This window comes from Cynoglossus semilaevis, chromosome 14 (assembly GCF_000523025.1).
Source record: "Cynoglossus semilaevis isolate Cse_v1.0 chromosome 14, Cse_v1.0, whole genome shotgun sequence".
NCBI classification, from domain to species: Eukaryota; Metazoa; Chordata; class Actinopteri; order Pleuronectiformes; family Cynoglossidae; genus Cynoglossus; species Cynoglossus semilaevis.
The window spans coordinates 17,837,610-17,855,158 of record NC_024320.1 but is presented as its reverse complement, the minus strand read 5'-3'; the positions used below and the strand labels follow the sequence as shown (position 1 = coordinate 17,855,158).

At 40.4% G+C, this 17,549-nt stretch overlaps 2 protein-coding genes across 3 annotated transcripts in view; both read left to right on the top strand.

Annotated features, from left to right (window-relative positions):
- Nucleotides 1-10,025, top strand: part of grk3 (G protein-coupled receptor kinase 3) — a 45,952-nt gene extending 35,927 nt beyond the window's left edge. Inside the window, exons 17-21 of one of the 2 annotated variants that reach the window (XM_008325567.3) lie at nucleotides 551-646; nucleotides 3,189-3,351; nucleotides 3,450-3,586; nucleotides 5,100-5,213; nucleotides 5,307-10,025. In XM_008325567.3, coding sequence (XP_008323789.1) covers nucleotides 551-646; nucleotides 3,189-3,351; nucleotides 3,450-3,586; nucleotides 5,100-5,213; nucleotides 5,307-5,468 — 672 coding nt within the window. In that variant the 3' untranslated portion in view covers nucleotides 5,469-10,025. The other variant, XM_025061973.1, reaches the window with a different exon arrangement.
- A 1,254-nt stretch (nucleotides 10,026-11,279) lies between these two features.
- Nucleotides 11,280-17,549, top strand: part of myo18b (myosin XVIIIB) — a 32,518-nt gene continuing 26,248 nt past the window's right edge. The window contains 7 exon segments of the mRNA XM_025062294.1: nucleotides 11,280-11,433; nucleotides 13,020-13,218; nucleotides 14,873-15,019; nucleotides 15,957-16,331; nucleotides 16,651-16,714; nucleotides 16,954-17,066; nucleotides 17,236-17,403. Coding sequence (XP_024918062.1) covers nucleotides 13,180-13,218; nucleotides 14,873-15,019; nucleotides 15,957-16,331; nucleotides 16,651-16,714; nucleotides 16,954-17,066; nucleotides 17,236-17,403 — 906 coding nt within the window. The 5' untranslated portion in view covers nucleotides 11,280-11,433; nucleotides 13,020-13,179.

The following is a 17,549-nucleotide window of genomic DNA, read 5'->3' as shown; positions in this document are numbered from 1 at the left end:
CTGTGACACAATGAATGACAATGAAAACATATATATTTTGTCTTCTCTAAGTGTTTCCCAACTTTGTTTGAGCCACAGCACGTTATATGACGTATTTGAAATCCCACATCGCACCAGCAAACGAAAATGTCACACAAACAAATGTGTGTCATGAAATATAAAGTTATTTGTTTTTTATCTGCTGCCCCCATCTGGAAGGGTATATAATCGTTCTGCCCAACACAGTCGGAGGCGAATGAAAACAATTTATTTTCTGTAAATAAATAAAAGTTGTTATTAACTTGTTAACTTATTAATTTAATTTGGATATTTTTTCCCATCTCACCTCAAAGTCAGAATGCACTTATCTAATCAATAGGATACTTTTTTTTTAAAATTCAATTAGAAGCGGTAATTTTTTAAAATATTGTAACCAACAACACTTTTCCGAGGTTTGTCTTTAGCAGAGACTTTCTCTGCGTTTCCTCTGCCTCTCCCTGAGTCTTTATCTCTTTCTCTGTTGTCCTAGTTTATAAACACGTTTGTCTCCCCCCTCCCCTCTGTTCCTCAGTACTCGCCACCACTGATACCCCCTAGAGGAGAGGTGAATGCTGCAGATGCTTTTGACATTGGCTCATTTGATGAAGAGGACACCAAGGGCATCAAGGTGAAACACACTTCCACGCGTCCCAGCGAAGCAATTATGATCTGCTTCTCTTTGTACCACGACTATCCTGTGGCTTTTCTACATATTTCCTCTTAATTAGTTTTTTAAAATGAGGTAAGCCAACAGCAACAACAATAATAATGACATAATCATCTTAAATAAAATAAATTAATAAGTAATGAGTAGGTAAAAACTAATAAATTGTATTGTCAAAAAAAGTATTTATTTTGTATTTATAGAGAAGTGTCTCAACCAATACTTCAGCTCTTTACTGACATGTTCACCACTGACAAACAGAGACACTCCATCTACAAAATAAAAAAATGAAACAGTGGTCTTTTTGGGGACAAAAAACTCCCTGCGTTTTTGTCATGACTTCTTTGGCTGCTTTAACCAGTGTCTCAGGCCAAGTTAAACAACACAAGGATGTAAGTAAACAACCATTCATTTGAAACTCAACATCCTCTGCCTCTATCTGTCTATTTGCTTCAATATGTTGGATTCATAATGATGTTTATTCAAAAAATAATCATAACACAAGAAAAGAAAAAAAAAAAAACCTCATCAGTTGAAAGTTTCATGACATTCCTGCAGACCCTTTGCTTTATTTCAAAATGTCTATGAAAGTTTCATGACATTCCTGCAGACCATTTGCTTTATTTCAAAATGTCCCCAAAAGTTGTTTTTAGCAACATAGATAGATTAAACTTTTTTTTTTTTAAACAACCTTTCTTAGGGGGCGGAGCTAATTGCTGATCCCTAAAAACTTCTACATCATTGCAGATGCCTAAGCAAGGCTTTACGGAAGGTAGTCAGCCAACACCGAGAGGAGTGAAGCCTGATTGGATTACAGTGCAGTAGGAAGAAGGCTAACCTGGCTAGCGTTAAACATGATTGGATTATTACTGCTTCTCAGTTTCAAAAGCAATTACTGCAAACTGGTCCAGTGGGCACTGGGAAACGTTTTTCTTTTTTATCGCCTGCATGTGTGAGCATGTCACATAAATGGTGCCATTTATTAGAGTTCACACTGAAGATTGTACAGCACACAGTCTGTGCTTCATTCTGCGGGTCTATCCATCTCCAACCAGCACAACATATCCAGGGAATAACACTAATGTGGTGGAGAAATGTTCCGTCCATGTCGTGCTCGGTCTGTCTGTTCTCATAATGTCACGTCAAGGCAGAACCTTGAGAGAAAACCTGTTGTTCCTTTCTCATCTGTGAACAGTTTGTTGAAACGTTTATTATTCAGTGGGAGTACACACGGCTGAAACAGGTTTGACCCTCGTTTTCACAAGGTAGTAATTATTAAATAGTGATATATAAGTAATATATTATAGAAATTGATATTTCTTTACATATTTGTTAGCATTGTCTGTGGGTCTACAAAGGGAGTTCCTGACCAGAAGCTGATGCTGTTTGGAAACCCCTGATGTACGACATCTTTTAGTCATAGGCTTATTTAATTGGAACTCGGTTTCTATTCAGTGTTCATTGTTTATTTATATATTTTTATTTTGTTGTTGCTGGCCTGATCAGTGTGAGTTTGGAAAACATTTGTTTGGATTTTTTTTTTTATTTGACGTATTTTATTATTCATATTAGTGTTAGTGGAGTAGTACATTTTGTCAGAAGCCTGAGGAACTGAAGCCTTTTTGATGCTGACATTTATCTCTGAGCAGCGAGTGACAGTGGTGTTCAGATGCGTACACTCCGCAGCCATCTCCAAAGTTCTAAGAGAAATCATTACATCATAAAAAAAAAAAAGAAAACTCCTGCCCACTGCTTTGAATCACAAGAAACAAATGGTTTCCTCACAGCACTCACGTTGTGGTTGTTTCCTTCGAGCATTAATATTAACGTGCCCGTTGATGATTTCATGAAATGGCATGAAGTGTTTGTTGGTGTTTCCCTGAACGGAGCTGCTCATTAACTCAGAAGCCGTGATGGAAGTAATGGTTGTGCAGGAGTGAGGGGAGTGATCAGCTCTGGTCCCCTGATGATAATCCACTCAGAATAAAATCAATCTTCCTTTATGAAAGTTGGTTTCTTAAAGAGACAGTCACACCCATGTGTTGCATTCGCTGCACTCACTGGTCCAATTTTCCTACTGAACTAGGTTTTCAAACTCATCCCTTTCATCATCACATTATCTGTACGGTATAATTAGACTAATTATCCCTTTGTAGTTCAATACTGTGACGCCAAAAAGGTCGAAAACATACAGTGTCTGTTCATGTTATGTTACATGTTAGTCAAATGAATACATGTATCTATAATTACCATGTCAGCTTAGTGTCACAGCATGATCAGCTGTAGTAAACAGGCTACGCACACAACAACAACCCATAGAATAATTTTAATAATAATAATAATAATTGAATGATTCACTATTTAACAACAAAACTGCTACAAAACTCTACCAACGATTATAAGTTAATGAAGTTCACGTCATCAAAAGGCTCACAGTCACAACGTCCATCTGTTTCCAGACAACAATTCCACGTTCTGCTCTGTGTCTCCGCCTCTTTGTCCTCAGCTGCTCGACAGTGACCAAGATCTGTACAAGAACTTCCCGCTGGTGATATCAGAGCGTTGGCAGCAGGAGGTGGCCGAGACGGTGTACGAGGCGGTCAACTCAGACACAGACAAGACAGAGGCTCGCAAGAGGGCCAAGAACAAGCAGCTGGGCCACGAGGAGGGTAATGATGACAGCCGGTCAGAAGGCCGGGAGAACAGGTTACAACCATTACAGTTGTTTTTTCAACGGCAGCTCCTGACCACATCTGTCTCTGTGCAGACTACGCCCTGGGTAAGGACTGCATAATGCACGGCTACATGCTGAAGCTAGGAAACCCGTTCCTGACTCAGTGGCAGCGCCGCTACTTCTATCTCTTTCCCAACCGCGTGGAGTGGAGAGGGGAGGGCGAATCACGGGTGAGTTCACCTTACCAAACTGTTTGGATAGGTTTTTGTTTTTTTACTAAGTCGTGACGTCCTCTGGTTTTACTAATACTACCTGTCTAGATCAGGGGTGTCAAACCAAAATTAAAAACTGGGACGAAGTCGCGGGCCAAACATAATATTTATTTAAAAAGTGATGGCAATCGTGCGTGTTTCCCCTTCTCTCCAGATCTGTAATGTAGAATTTTTTCATATGGAAACAAAGTTTTTAAAATTTTGAGTAAACATTAATTCTGGAACAACCAAAATTTAATATTATAAACACATGAGGAAATTAAGTTTGAAATGCAGCCTTTCAAGTTCCTTTTCAATGTAAACACACACAACAAAAAAACAAAATGTATGTGGTAAAACACCACTAATACTACAAATCCCATATACTAACGGGGCCGACTCTAGTACGTATTTGATATGATCTCGCTGGCCAGATATAATTACACTGCGGGCCTGAGTTTGACACGTGTGGTCTAGATGTGTCAGTCTGTCCAATGTCTGTCTGTCTCTCTGTCTGTCACTCTGTCTTTTCTCTGGGACAGATCGATCCTTGGTACTGTCCCTGCTCTGTTTGTCAGTGCATGATTATGTTTGTCTGTCTGTCTCTGTCCTCACTCCAAACTCAAGGAGACATGGCTGAAACATTTAAAACAGCTAAGAGACGGGGTGAGTATTGCAAGAGTGCGTCAACGTCCTTGCTCTTGTCCTCTCCGTCCCTGATGTCTCAAAGTAGAGTCCGCCCTCTGTCCTCCCCTGCTTCAGACCTACGGTCGTGTCCAAAGAATTCACATTCAAATGAATTTTCCTGACATGCTGCTCATTCAGGGGGTGTTGGTGTCCATGCTGCCTGTCTGCATTCACATAAGGTCGGCGTTCATGAATCTGGGTTTTGTATCAGTGATTTAATCAAAGGCAAAATGCACGTCAAAGCAGAGTTGTTTCCAAAGTGTTTGCAGTGTTTCCTGACTTTGGTCTTGCACAGGAGACACTGTCGTATGTCCCATTTCCACCAGAGCTGTTTGATCCACTTCAATCCATCCAGATGATCTACTTTGTTTGGGAAGGTCTGAGAGCTCTGCTGAACTCTGATGTGGACCAAACAAGTCATTTCTGGTCTGCCTGCTGACGTAGGTCTCAGTTTGCTTGCAGTGGGAAATGCATCAGTACATTTTTAAAGTGAACCGAACCAAAGCGAACCCCGTCCACCTGAATTATCCTGGTGTGTAATTGCTCTACATTAGTGTTGGGTAGAAGTTAGCTCACAGTCCTTTTGAGCAGATGAACAAAGTCAGTTTGTTTTCATCCACTGAGGCAGTTTCAGCCGCTCAGTCTCCTCCACAGCTCTGCGCTGGCTTTAGTTTGTTGACCTGGATGGCAGCTGTGCACCAGCGTAGCTTCACCCTCTCCACTCCAGACCTGATGGTTCACATTCGGACCTCTCCTCTGTCGGTCTTTAACTTTGCTCACACTCACTGGCCGTCTTTGTTTGCAGCAAAATCTGCTGACCATGGAGCAGATCGTGACCGTGGAGGAGACGCACATCAAAGACAAAAAGTGCATCCTGCTGCGAATCAAAGGAGGGAAGCAGTTTGTGCTGCAGTGCGAGGTACGGCTGCTGTTGTTTGACTGCTCTGTTTTGAAACATTGCGACATGTCGCTTATCCTGTCGTGCGTTTGTCTGTCCTGGTCTTGTCCTCAGAGCGACCCAGAGTTCGTGCAGTGGAAGAAAGAGCTGACGGAGACTTTCACAGAAGCCCAGAAGTTGTTGCGTCGCGCTCCCAAAGTCATCGGAAAAGGCCGCGCCGGAGTGGTGGAGCTCTCCAAACCTCCCCTCACACACCGCAACAGCAATGGACTGTGAACAGGAGCGCACACATTCACATACGAATACACAGATACCAGACACAGACACACAGATAAACACACACACACACACGAAAAAAACAAAACAAAACAAAAAAACAACAACAACACACACTTAGTCCCTTCACGCCGCTCTCCTCTCATCAGCTACCAGACCTTTGCTCGGTTATGCATCATGGTGTGTGTGAACAGAGTATGACCACCAGCCTCTTACACACCACACACACTCTCAGACACACACACACACACATACACACACATACTCACTATAATGACCAACCAGAAGAGCTTTCTAAAAGAGCTTGTTTTTGCCACAATACCTTGCCACTCTTGGAGAGAGAGAGAGAGAGAGAGAGAGAGAGAGGGGAGGCACTAATAAAACTGTTGAGATTTTGAAGTAGAAGAATCTCTGCATAAATGTGATGAGGATGTGACCCGCCCGCCCACTCCTTTGCTCTGCTAACCCCTCCCCTCCCCCCGTCCCCCGTCCCTGTCCACCTGGCTGTGTTTGTACTGGATGAGTCCAGAACCCGGCGATGATCAGACGTCCAACAGCCTCTGAGCCCCAGCTTCTGTTTACTGTGAGAAACACAGAGGAAAAAAACTGCTTCTCCTCTTGTCTCCCCTCCCCACCTTATTACAGTATGTGCATAAAGTGCCAACATTAATATTTACTTGAAATCACCTGAGCGTCACCCCTTCTCCTCCTGCTATCCAGCCATTACACACGTAACACACACACACACACACACACATATATTCACTCGCAGAAAGGAGGGAGGGTGTGTGCCCGTGGCCGTGTTGATGTGTGACTGATCATTCCAGAGCAGAAAAGCAAGAAGAAACAAGGATCACAGAAAGACTCTCCTCTCTGATTGGCTGTTGTGCAGAGCCAGTTACCATAGAGACTGATATTTCAGTGGGTGACAGAGCGCTGCTTGGTTGCCATGGAGATTAATATATACATAAAACATACATATATTTATATATGTGTATATAAATATATGTATGCACACACACACACACACCGTGGGACTTTGACTACAACAGTTGTAACTGTCACGTAATGAAGGTTGTGAAAAGGATGATATAGTGGTGGGGGGTGGTGAGGGGTGACTGTATATAAGCAGCCCCCACCCCATTGTCTTTGGTTTTTTTTTTTGGCTCTGCGTCTACAGTGTGAAACGTTTGCGTTATCTGGGGCTGTCTCTGTATTGGCTTGTCTGTGAGTCTGTCCGGGCTTTTGAGGGAGGGAGGAAAGAAAGCAGATGAGGGGAGGCCGGGGGAGGGGGAGGGAGGAGGGAGACACTGCATTACCTCATTCGAACTGTCGACTCTTGTTTTTCTTAAACATGGCCAGGTTTAGCTTCTGACCATCACATCTCTGCTGCCGCCTGCTCTGGTTTCTCAACCTGTGGGAGCAGGTCAGCTGCTGAGGACGCTGGACTTTTAGGAGAAGAAAGCAGCAGAGAGATGATTCAAAGACAAGCCCTGCTTTACACGCAGCAAATACGGCTCACCTCAGCTTGTCACACCCTCATCTACAAACTAGTTGGTTTGGCCTACATTTCCCAGAATTCCACATAATAAACTACATGGCCAAAAACAAAAACAGCCGGTGAAGGGTTTTTCCAGGTGATAAATCAAGATGGTGTTGAGTGCAGTCATCAGTCTTAATCTGTAGACATAGAAAAGACAAAAGCTGAATTAACATTAACTGTAAACACATTCCTGAGAATTTACTGCAGAGTTGTTTTCATATTTCCTTTTGCTACATTTTTTTTTGTTACCATAAGGGCAACAATTGGTACTTTTAGAAAACCGAATGCCAACAGAGGATGAAATCTGATGTGTTGATTAGTGACAGTTCTGATGCAGCCACATGGTGCATTTGAGGCCATTGGAATTCCAGCGTTTTGACATTTATGATCACTTTTACCTAAAAAAAATCTGTTTTGGTTTCATTTAAATGTTTGTCTGAGGGGTGCGTCTGCCTCCGTCTGTGGGACGCTGCATCATGTGATCATGTCAGTGCAGGTGCCAGCCAACCAGATTACAGTACAAGACACAAGTCACACTACTATGCCATGGTTTTGGCTCTTGATCCAACTACATCCAAAAATCTCAAATTGAGAGAAAAAAGTGAGAACATGATGAGTGATATTACCAAAACATAGTCGTAATATTCCAGGATTATTGCTAAAAAACTTCACATTAACAAGTTATTTTAAATAGCCAATTAAAACAGGCCAAACTTCATACATTTTTATTAATCATAAATAAATCCTACAACGTTCAGAGATTAGGATTTAGTTCCTTGTACGAACTTTATGGTGAACCAGTAGATGAAGTTCCAACCCACATGGATTTGGCTCCTTAACTTACACCTTCATATGTGTGGAATTTCAGTCATCATAGATTTAGGATTTAATTTTGTTAAATGTACGGCTGTTTTCTTGTAATTCTTTGAATTTATTCCCATAACATTTCGACTTCATCCTGGTAATCTTACAACTTTACTCTCATGGATTTACTTAATTTTTATTTTTGCCAATTTGGCTTCAAAAATTTTATTTATTTATTTTTTTTGCAAGTGTTTCATTTGGCCAGTCTGAGAATTTCTGTAGTAAACAGAAGGTTGAACAAGTCGGAAGGACGACCATCGGTCAACGTGCAGATGATGACCGCGTCTGTCTGTTGATCAGTAATTTGTAAATCACTCTTTTGACACATCTGCTCAGTGTAATCTCATCTGATGTGGGGACAGGGAGGTGTAGTGAGAGAGATGTTCACCAGACGGACCACCAGTGTTACTCTGATCATTAGGTGACAGGAAATGAACAACGACACGTCACTGCAGTGTTGAGTTTCCAGCTCCGTGGACCAGAGCGGTCAGTGACAGGTTGTGCTGCTTTATTCAAAGAATTGTGTTTCAGGGTGATCGTTTTTCTTAAAGTCCATTTCTAGTTGTGTTTATCTGTGTTATATTCTTAAGTCTTCACTGAATGTGACCATGTGCTTTACCAGAGGGGGCGTCGCAGGTGTCATCACGGTCCAATGAACGTAGAGCGCAGCGGTGGAAAGGCAAACCAGCTTCTGGTTTTGACTCAGTCATTAATTTCAGGGTTTTTGTTTGTTTGTTTGTTTGTTTGTTTGTTTTCTTCCTTCATGCAGTATAACGTCCCTGTCTGTGATTTCCCTGCATTTCCACAGCTTTGCCAGTCTGACCTGCAGTAGGAAAAGGCTCATTTGTTGTTTTTCTTTTTTTCCCCGCTTTTGTCTCTGTAGCTTTTACAAGTCAGGGGGAGATTATCATCTTCTAGAGAAATGTGGTCACCTCTCAAGGTGTCTTTTATTGTTGTAAACCAAAATGGTTTTTAATTGTTTTCATTGAAATTGTACGTCGTTGCACCTTTTTAGCCCAGTGTGTTACCTAATAGGTGTTTAATGTGCCAAATAACTGTCGCTGATGGAATAGAACCAACGGAATGCCTCCTTTTCCTCAACATAGGACCTGTCTGTCTGTGGAGAAACTACAGATCACACACACACACACACACACACACACATACGTACGTAAATGTGCTTGGGATAAGTTTTTTCAAAGGGTACAAAAACTGTGACCAAACATTTGCTAGAGTTTTTTTGTGTGTGTGTGCCCTGTTATGTGTGTTGTAACATTTTGCCATCACAACACACACACACACATACATGCCCATTTAATTGACTTATTTTCCAAGTGTATGTTTGTGTACTTGTATGTGTGCTTCTCAATCACTTTATATGTTAATCTGGTTTGTTTTTTTTTTTTTTTTTTCTTCTCTCTTGTGTATCTTTGGTCCTAAACCCATTCTCAGCTCAGATGAGACCATTTAAAAAGGTTGGCATATAGGAGAAAAAATTAAAGTATATATAAATATATGTGTATATAAAATGAGAAAATGCTTTAGGTTTATTTAAAAATTTAACGTAGAAAACAAAATGAAATTGTCGGGGGAAGTTTGGGGCTTTTTCTTTTTTTTTTCGTTGATGTGAGTATAATTGTTTGTGGTGAAGACTTCAGCTCGAATCTTGCACATAAAGACTTTAGATATTGTACCTGCGAGTTACAGATGATTATTTTTGTTTAAATACAGGACTTCTTGCTCTTTCATGTTTATTGCATGTGCAAGGAGCTCTCCCTTTTCCTCGCTTTCTGTCTCTCTGTCTTTCCACCTCTCCACACGTGGGAGCTCCAGGCTGAGGGCTCACTGTAGAAAACCCTGCAATTTACACCCATCATAAACTCAATGTTCTGTTTTTGGTTCATTTGATTTTTGTTGTTTTTTGTTTTGTTTTTGTTTTTTTTCATACGCTGCAGACAAACACAAATACTACTGGCTTTGGGTTATTACCGTTAAGGATATGATAATACTGATATATAATTGATAATATTCAATGATTATTAGTAAATTTATTTTATTTCAAAGATTTTTTTGTGTGTGACAGGTAGGAAGTTGCGTGTTGGACTGCTTGTACAAAACGATTCATGAATAAAAATCTTTTTTTCCGTGTTGCTTCTTGTCAAACTTGTTTCTTTAACAGTTTCTGATACTACCTCATATACACTATTAACCCTTTCATGCATGACGGTCACTACAGTGGACAGCTATTAAAATGTCATTTTCTATGATAAGAATAGGTTTTGACGGCAGTGTTGCATATAAGCCTCTACAGTGGATGCCTGAAAATCACCCAACACTGCCATACAGTGGTCAGCCTTTGCAACTGCAGAATAATTGTGTTAACATTCAAAAAGAAAATTTGGTGTATCAAAACAGAACCAAATCAGTTCTTATTTTTATGTCTAAAAACACATAAAAACATTTTTTTAACTCAGTATATCATGGGTATATATGGGTCATGCATCAAAGGGTTAATTTGTATACGCACAATTTATAGCTTTATACATACATATTAATGTTTATACATATTTTTATATGCTTATTTGTTTATATATTTACTATATGTGTACATAGTTGGGTTCTTAGACATTGGAAAATATGTTGAGCTCGTATACATTATAAATGATTTTAAGTAAATGTACACACATGCGTCTTTATGCGTGAATATATATATATATATATATATATATATATACAGTACATATCGAAAATACTCAACTACGAATGAACCTTGTTCATGTTTCAATACAACACTGACCCCTGCTGACAAGACGAAATATTTTCGAAATCAGAGCCAACATTAAAATTTCAATCAAGCGTGAATGGAAACCTGTTTGTAAAGTTTTTGGTTTCTGTCCAAAGTTGTAAAATGATCATAAACCATCAATGAGTTTTAGTTTTTCAGGTACTTTTTGCCTTGTCCAATCAGCAAAGATCTATACAAGATGCAATCCATTATTCAGCTTGACCACTAGATGTCGCTAGATTTCACATCACGGTAGTGGCCTCCTCCTCCTCCTCCTCCACCTCGCTGCAGCTGGAGCTGTCAGTTAAAGTGGACAGCTGATGTGGTGCTCACCTACATGACCACTTGTGCCCTCTGGTGGCGTCTGTGACTCACACACTGACAGTCATGAAGCATTAAAAGCAACGACAGACAGCGTTTAAAAAAGTCGTGATCTGTGGATGACACCGAGTGTGTTTTTGTGGTGTTTTACGTCTCATCCTGTGTCCTCTAGTGTCCAGCGGGTCACCCCCCTCCCCTTCCCCCCTCTCCCTACTGCTGCCTGGTGCCACAGGTATTTATAGAAAAAGTCTGTCAACTCTGTCCTGCTGCTTATCTCTGTGTATGTGTGTGTGTGTGGGGGGTAAGGGGTGTCTCTATTTCGGACTTGTATTTCTACACTCTTCTCTCGGTCTGTTTCCCCACAGTGTGTGTGCATTCGTGAGTCTCTGGCCTCGGAGCATCGGCCGTTAGCCAACTGGATCTGTTAGCCACGACGTTGACTTTTTCTTGAGGTATGTCTTCGTCGCTGATGTTATTGTGTGGCGTTTGTTGAATGTTGGAAAAGTGAGAGCGTTCTTCAGACTTGGACAGGACGACTGCCAGGGCCCGGGTGTTTGTGACACCAGACGGTGGCGTTAGCCAGATTATAACGCAGAAATTATACGGTCTTTCTAATCAAGCGACAATCAGATTGTGGAGAGAAGCTGGAATATGATTGGTCGATTATTGACAGCGGTTTATGTTTTCACTTGAACCTAAATTTAAAGATACATTTACAGTCGGTTTTCAGTTTCTAAACTAAACTAAACTAAACTAAAAAATATTTCTGTCTTTCTGCTCTTTTTTTAAGAAGTTGAACCAGTTTTGGCAAACTGCCATGTTTTACTTTGATAGTTGTTAAGCTGTTCAGACAAGGCTAATACTTTTGTATTAGCTCGTAGCATTAGGAAGGTTTAGACGCGTTTATGTTCTGTGTCCGTCTTAGCCTTGCCTCATACACTCAAAGTATAAAAGTACTTTTTAACTTTTATTAAATATTTTTCTTACAGAGTACTTATACCCATGGAAGGAAACTGTATTTCATATTTTAAGGTTTCATCTGAGATAATTCCTACTGCAGCGACTGTGGCTACATTTCTATTTCGTAGACCTACCTCGTATGACTATGACTATTGTTTATTACAATGACTATTTCTTCCTGGATCTTTAAAAATGTCATCATATCATCACTATTACAACTGAAAGTGATTTGGCCCTAAAACTAATTTTATATATTTTTTGTTTCTGATTAATTAATGCAATGGCCGAATCTAGACCGAATCTGTCCATTTAAACCTTCTAACTTGTGACGATAAGAACTTTCAGTCAGCTGACCTGCTACTCTAATGTCCTAACAACTCTGAAAAACATCTCACATAGATTGTCAAATGTTTAAAGAAAGACTATAACACCATGAACAATAAACAGATTCTGAGTTACACAAGATCCCCAGTTGGAAGTTTCTGGGTGGCCAACAGTAATTCTGAATCTCTTACTAGACCAACAGGAGAATAAAAATTTGATTCGTCAACTGCCTTTTCTATACAGTTTGTGTCTTCAAATCTTCAAATTTAAGGATCATATTGGAAATTTCCGCATTGCGGGATGAATAAAGACTTCCTGTTCTACCTCGTCCCCACTAGCTGTGCTCTTGGACTCAAAAGTGTTAGCATTACACATAAAAACGTGTCAAACTAAAACCTAACTGAGACTTTATAGAACGCAATCAGTGAGTCGACTTTCTAATAAAACACCTTGGTTAGTAAAATATTTTAATACTGGTTCTATTTCTGTAACTCGAGCAAAACTGTTTGGACATTGTCAAGTTATGAATGTAGCTCTGGAGACTAGCGATACCATCTGAGGATACACATCAGGGCGTGTACTGTATGTACAGGGCTCGATGATGTGTGGAGCTGTACTCCTTCAACAACGTCAGGACAAAACTATAATTACGCACACTCAAAAAGATCCAGTGAACAGATCAGTCGAGGGTGAGGGTGAGGGTGAGGGTGAGAGGGAGACCTTTCTTTAACCACTTGTTTCCCTCCGTTGTCAGGTTGTGTGTTCTTCACCACACGCACAAACATTTACAAACAGAGCTCAAGAACACTGCTGATCACAACTGGCTGTCACCGGTACAACCCACACCCACGAAGCGCACACACTCACGCACGTCTCACCCGCCTGGGCATCCTTCCACCCCCTCCAGTCCGGCCATGGCTTTGTCTTCACGTTTAAAACTGTGGGAGCAGAAGGGAGGTGCACTTTCTCTGCATGCTGTGCCGATGCACGTTTGTGTGACTGTGAGCTTTGATGCTAGAGAACGAGGTAAACACAATCTAACTGGCTGACATTGTAAACTGTGACTGTGAAATCTGCATGTGGATGTTCATTGATTTATTTTGTGTTTTTATTTTTCAACTTTAGGGTTTTTTAATATCGGAGAACTCACCTGGTCGAGTAGTTCTTTTAGGTATTCTAGATACAGCCCTCTAGTGGGCTGTATCTAGAATACAGGTGACTAAAACGTGGGTCAAGACAGCACATTCTGTAATCTTCCAATGCTACCTGTGCTCTTGTATCACGATCTTGTATGTCTTTATAAGTACTTCATAGTAACATTTTGACTCAAGGTCATTTTATAGAGACCAGATCGGTCTGTTGTGTACATTTCTATTGAACAAGCCTGTTTAGAAAGCCCCACATTTTGTGTTTGTGTTTACCAAATATATAAGAATCTACAAACAAGATGCTAAGATGGCTGATTAATGATAAACTAAAGTACAAATGTAGGATTGTTGAGTTGAGGAGAAACAAGGTAAGTGGCAACTGTTTCACAGAATAGGTGACAGGAATGGATAGGATTTTGACATCAAGTGGTGTTAGTTTGTCACAACTAAACTTTAAGAACCTTTATTTTTTAAATGTCGTGCTAACAAACACAAATATCTGAACCATTTAAGTTATATATTTTTATTTATTATTATTATTTTTTTATTTATTCAAATGTGCTAACAAACACAAATATCTGAACCAAAGTTATATTTTTATTTTTTATTATTATCTTTTTTTATTTATTCAAAGAAAACACATGAATTGAGTTTGATTGAAGGATTTGTCTTGCATGCACTGATGTGAACTGTGTGACCTGTGTGAAAAGGACTTTTTTTTTTGGTAATATTTTGGTATTTTTTGACAATGAACTAAACCCAACGTAACTGCTCATACATTGAAAGCCTTGTAAGACTTGATTTGTAAAATCCCTCTAAATGTTTTTGCCCAGTCTGTCTTGCCTGGTGTACTTGTTGGGTTTTATTGTCATACACTCACAGTGCAGGACCCATGAGTCATAGCTGTCGATGATTCTACAAAAAGCAAACACATAAACCATTTGACAGATAATTCTTAGATGAAAAAGAATTTCAATGTTTAGGAATTAAAGTACAAAAACATTTTTTAGAAGTTATTTTGAAAACAGAACAGCAAGAGCACCCCATGCTGCACGCTATTTAATAAAAGAAATCATTTGGCAAAATTAAAGGTAAAGCTTTTAAAAATGAATAATAATCTAACTACCTTATATGTTAGATATATGTTTGTTAATATATATCTTAATATAAAATAATACTGAATGTACTGAAACAATGTACTGAATTATGGAACAACTCCACAAAACAAGTATTTAAAGTACAAGGACAAGTCAGCAACAGTTTGACTCCTGTACTGTACTTTAAATCCTGTCTACTCTGTGGACCTTGTCCTTAAATACTTTAATCCTGACAAACATCTTGACGTGGGTCAGAGACGTCCCACAGCATCTGCTGTTGGGAACTCTACTGCCCCCTACAGAGCCCACCAAGACCTGTATCTCTGTGTTTGTTTAATTCGTTCCGCTCTCACCAACAACAGATAAAAGAGGAGAACAAACCCGTGCCCACAGCTGTGCCTCCTCCACCGCCGCTCTCGGCTCTTCCAGGGGGCTTCCTCAAACAGCTGGTCCGAGAATCAGAAAAGGAAACCAAACAGAAGGAGCCGGAGGTCAAAGAAGACAAAGCTGTGAGTGACCTCCTTGTTTATCCTTCTTCACAAGTCGATTGTCTTGATACAGTTTTATTGTTTTTCATAATTTAGTCCTTTGCGGTATTTTTGGATTTAGGAAAAAAAAACACTTTTTTGACAAATATGTCTGCGGCAGCTGTTAGTCACTGATGGACATCGCAGGTAATGAGACCACAGGCCAACTGAGTACAACACAGAGCAACAGTGTTCTGTGGAGCTGTGCATATAACACAGCATAAACTCTACCCTATTTTGATAAGGTAAATGAAAGAAATGGGTTCATTAAATTTTATTAAGCAATTTACTCCCCTGCTCCTTCTGTCGCCCCGTCACTTCCTGGCACCCATAAAAATGACTGAGGTGAAAAATGTGATATGATTCTGTGGTTGATTTCCTTTGTGTTTAAGGTATTGATAAAGCTTAAAGCACTTTTTTAATTCAACTTATTTCTCTAAATACACTTATACAAATTGATTGTGTCTGTTAAAAGGAAAGGTTTCTAATTCAACTTATTTCTCTAAATACACTCAAATCAATACACAAATTGATTGTGTCTGTTAAAAAAAGGAAAGGTTTAACGTTTTCCTCTTCATCCTGTCTCTGTGCTAAGCTAAGCTGCTATTTAAAACCATAGACACAAATAACAACGTTTAAATAACTCCCTTTTTACAACTCTACAATTAAGGTTTGACTTATGTCATGTCAGTTCACAGTTAAAGATACATTTTCTTACTGAAATTCTACTAATATGGATAAATGATTTGCTGATATTATTGAGTGAAATGAGGCCTACATTTCCACAGACTTTATTCATGCACATGCTGTTTTTCTCTGCAGGCTTTCAGACTCTCAGTTTTAATTTTCCGTCTGTGTTATTAAAGGGCCATTCAGTTTCACACCTGATTAACTCCACCCTCGATTTTTGCCACTGCAGCCGAGCAAACTGAGCGACATCCTGGTGCAGCAGTTCCTCAACCCTGACCAGACTCCTCCCATCCTGGAAGCTGAGATGGCCCTCCGAGCCGAGCAGCTGAACAGCAACAGTGAGCACGTGTGCAACTCTGAGCCGCCAGGAAACAGGTCCTCGACCCAGAGGTACATCCTCACTCCTGAATCTGAAGGCAACCAGCAGGCCAAACAGGAAGTGAAGCTTCTAAAACCTCAGCATCAGCACATGGGGTCAGAAAAGAAGAGCCAGAAGTTAGCACAGGCTGACCAGAGCAGGAGGAGAGAGGAGGAGAAGATGGAGGAGAGGCAGGAGCCAGAGGGCAGGCAAGCAGACTCGGTTGTGACGGAGCGTAAGAAAGAGGTATGTTTGTTTGGTCGTCATAGTAATCACACAGTAACGGGTGAGTATTTAAAGAACCTGAAGTCGAAGCTTTAATAAATCCATGCTGGGGGTTGAGGTGGTGTTTTAGGCTTGAGTGACTTTGGTGAAACTAAAAATCTTTCCTGAGGTGTGTAGATAACAAACGGTTAAAAGAGTTAGAATATGAATTTGAATTATTTTCAAAAAAGAATTAACATGATTAACATGTTCATTTTTGATCCCCTTCTTTTAATCACATCAGCCAATGGAAGAAACTGAAGGTGGGATTCTGTAAAGTTTGTTTTTGTCTCTGTCTCAGGTGAAGGACGTGTGGTATGAAGCTGGAACCGTGTGGTTAGTCCAAAAAGATGGCTTTGCCCTTGGTGAGAGAAAAAAAAAAACTTCTTACTTATTATGTTTGACAGAAATTGAGTAAGACAGGTGCCCAGTAAGTGGGTGGTGATCCAGCAGTAGATCACAGAGGCAGTGAACCATGTACTGTAAAGATTAAATCCTGTTGTATCGTACAGATACATTCTTTAATCAGGACCAGTCAACAACTGTCCTTTCTGATACAGTAGAAGTTTTTACAACAGGTCCAATAATTATTCTTTCATTTCAGCCACTCAGCTGAAACCAGACGAAGGAACGCCAGAACTGCCAGAGGGCCGAGTTAGGGTCCGTCTGCAAACTGATGGCTCACTACATGATGTTACAGAAAATGAAATTGAGAAGGTAAATGACCTCAAATCACTCTGTCTGGGGTTAAAAGGTCAGGCATTGGTGGATTGGGTGATCAGAGTCAACATCTCTTTATTTAGACAGCCATAATTTATATATAATGCATTACTTGTACTGCTATAAAACATGGATTGGTCCTTTAACATGGCTGTCTCTTGCACAGTGTAACCCATCAGAGCTGGACCTGTGCGATGACCTGAGCGACCTCCATAGTGTGAACGAATGTGGAGTTCTCCACACGCTGACCAGTCGAGCTCGGGCTAACCTGCCACTGACGGACGCTGGGCCAAACCTGGTCAACTTATGGCCCCCGCTGCAGACCCACAGCAAGGTGAGGGTCACTGCATCAGCATCACTGTGTCACCACTGTCACCGCTGTCACCACTGCTGTGTTGTTGTTCCTCCTGTTCTGTCTGAATTCTTCTTTGTGTCCCTCACCCCTTCTCTCTCTCTCTCTCTCTCTCTCTTTCTCTCTCT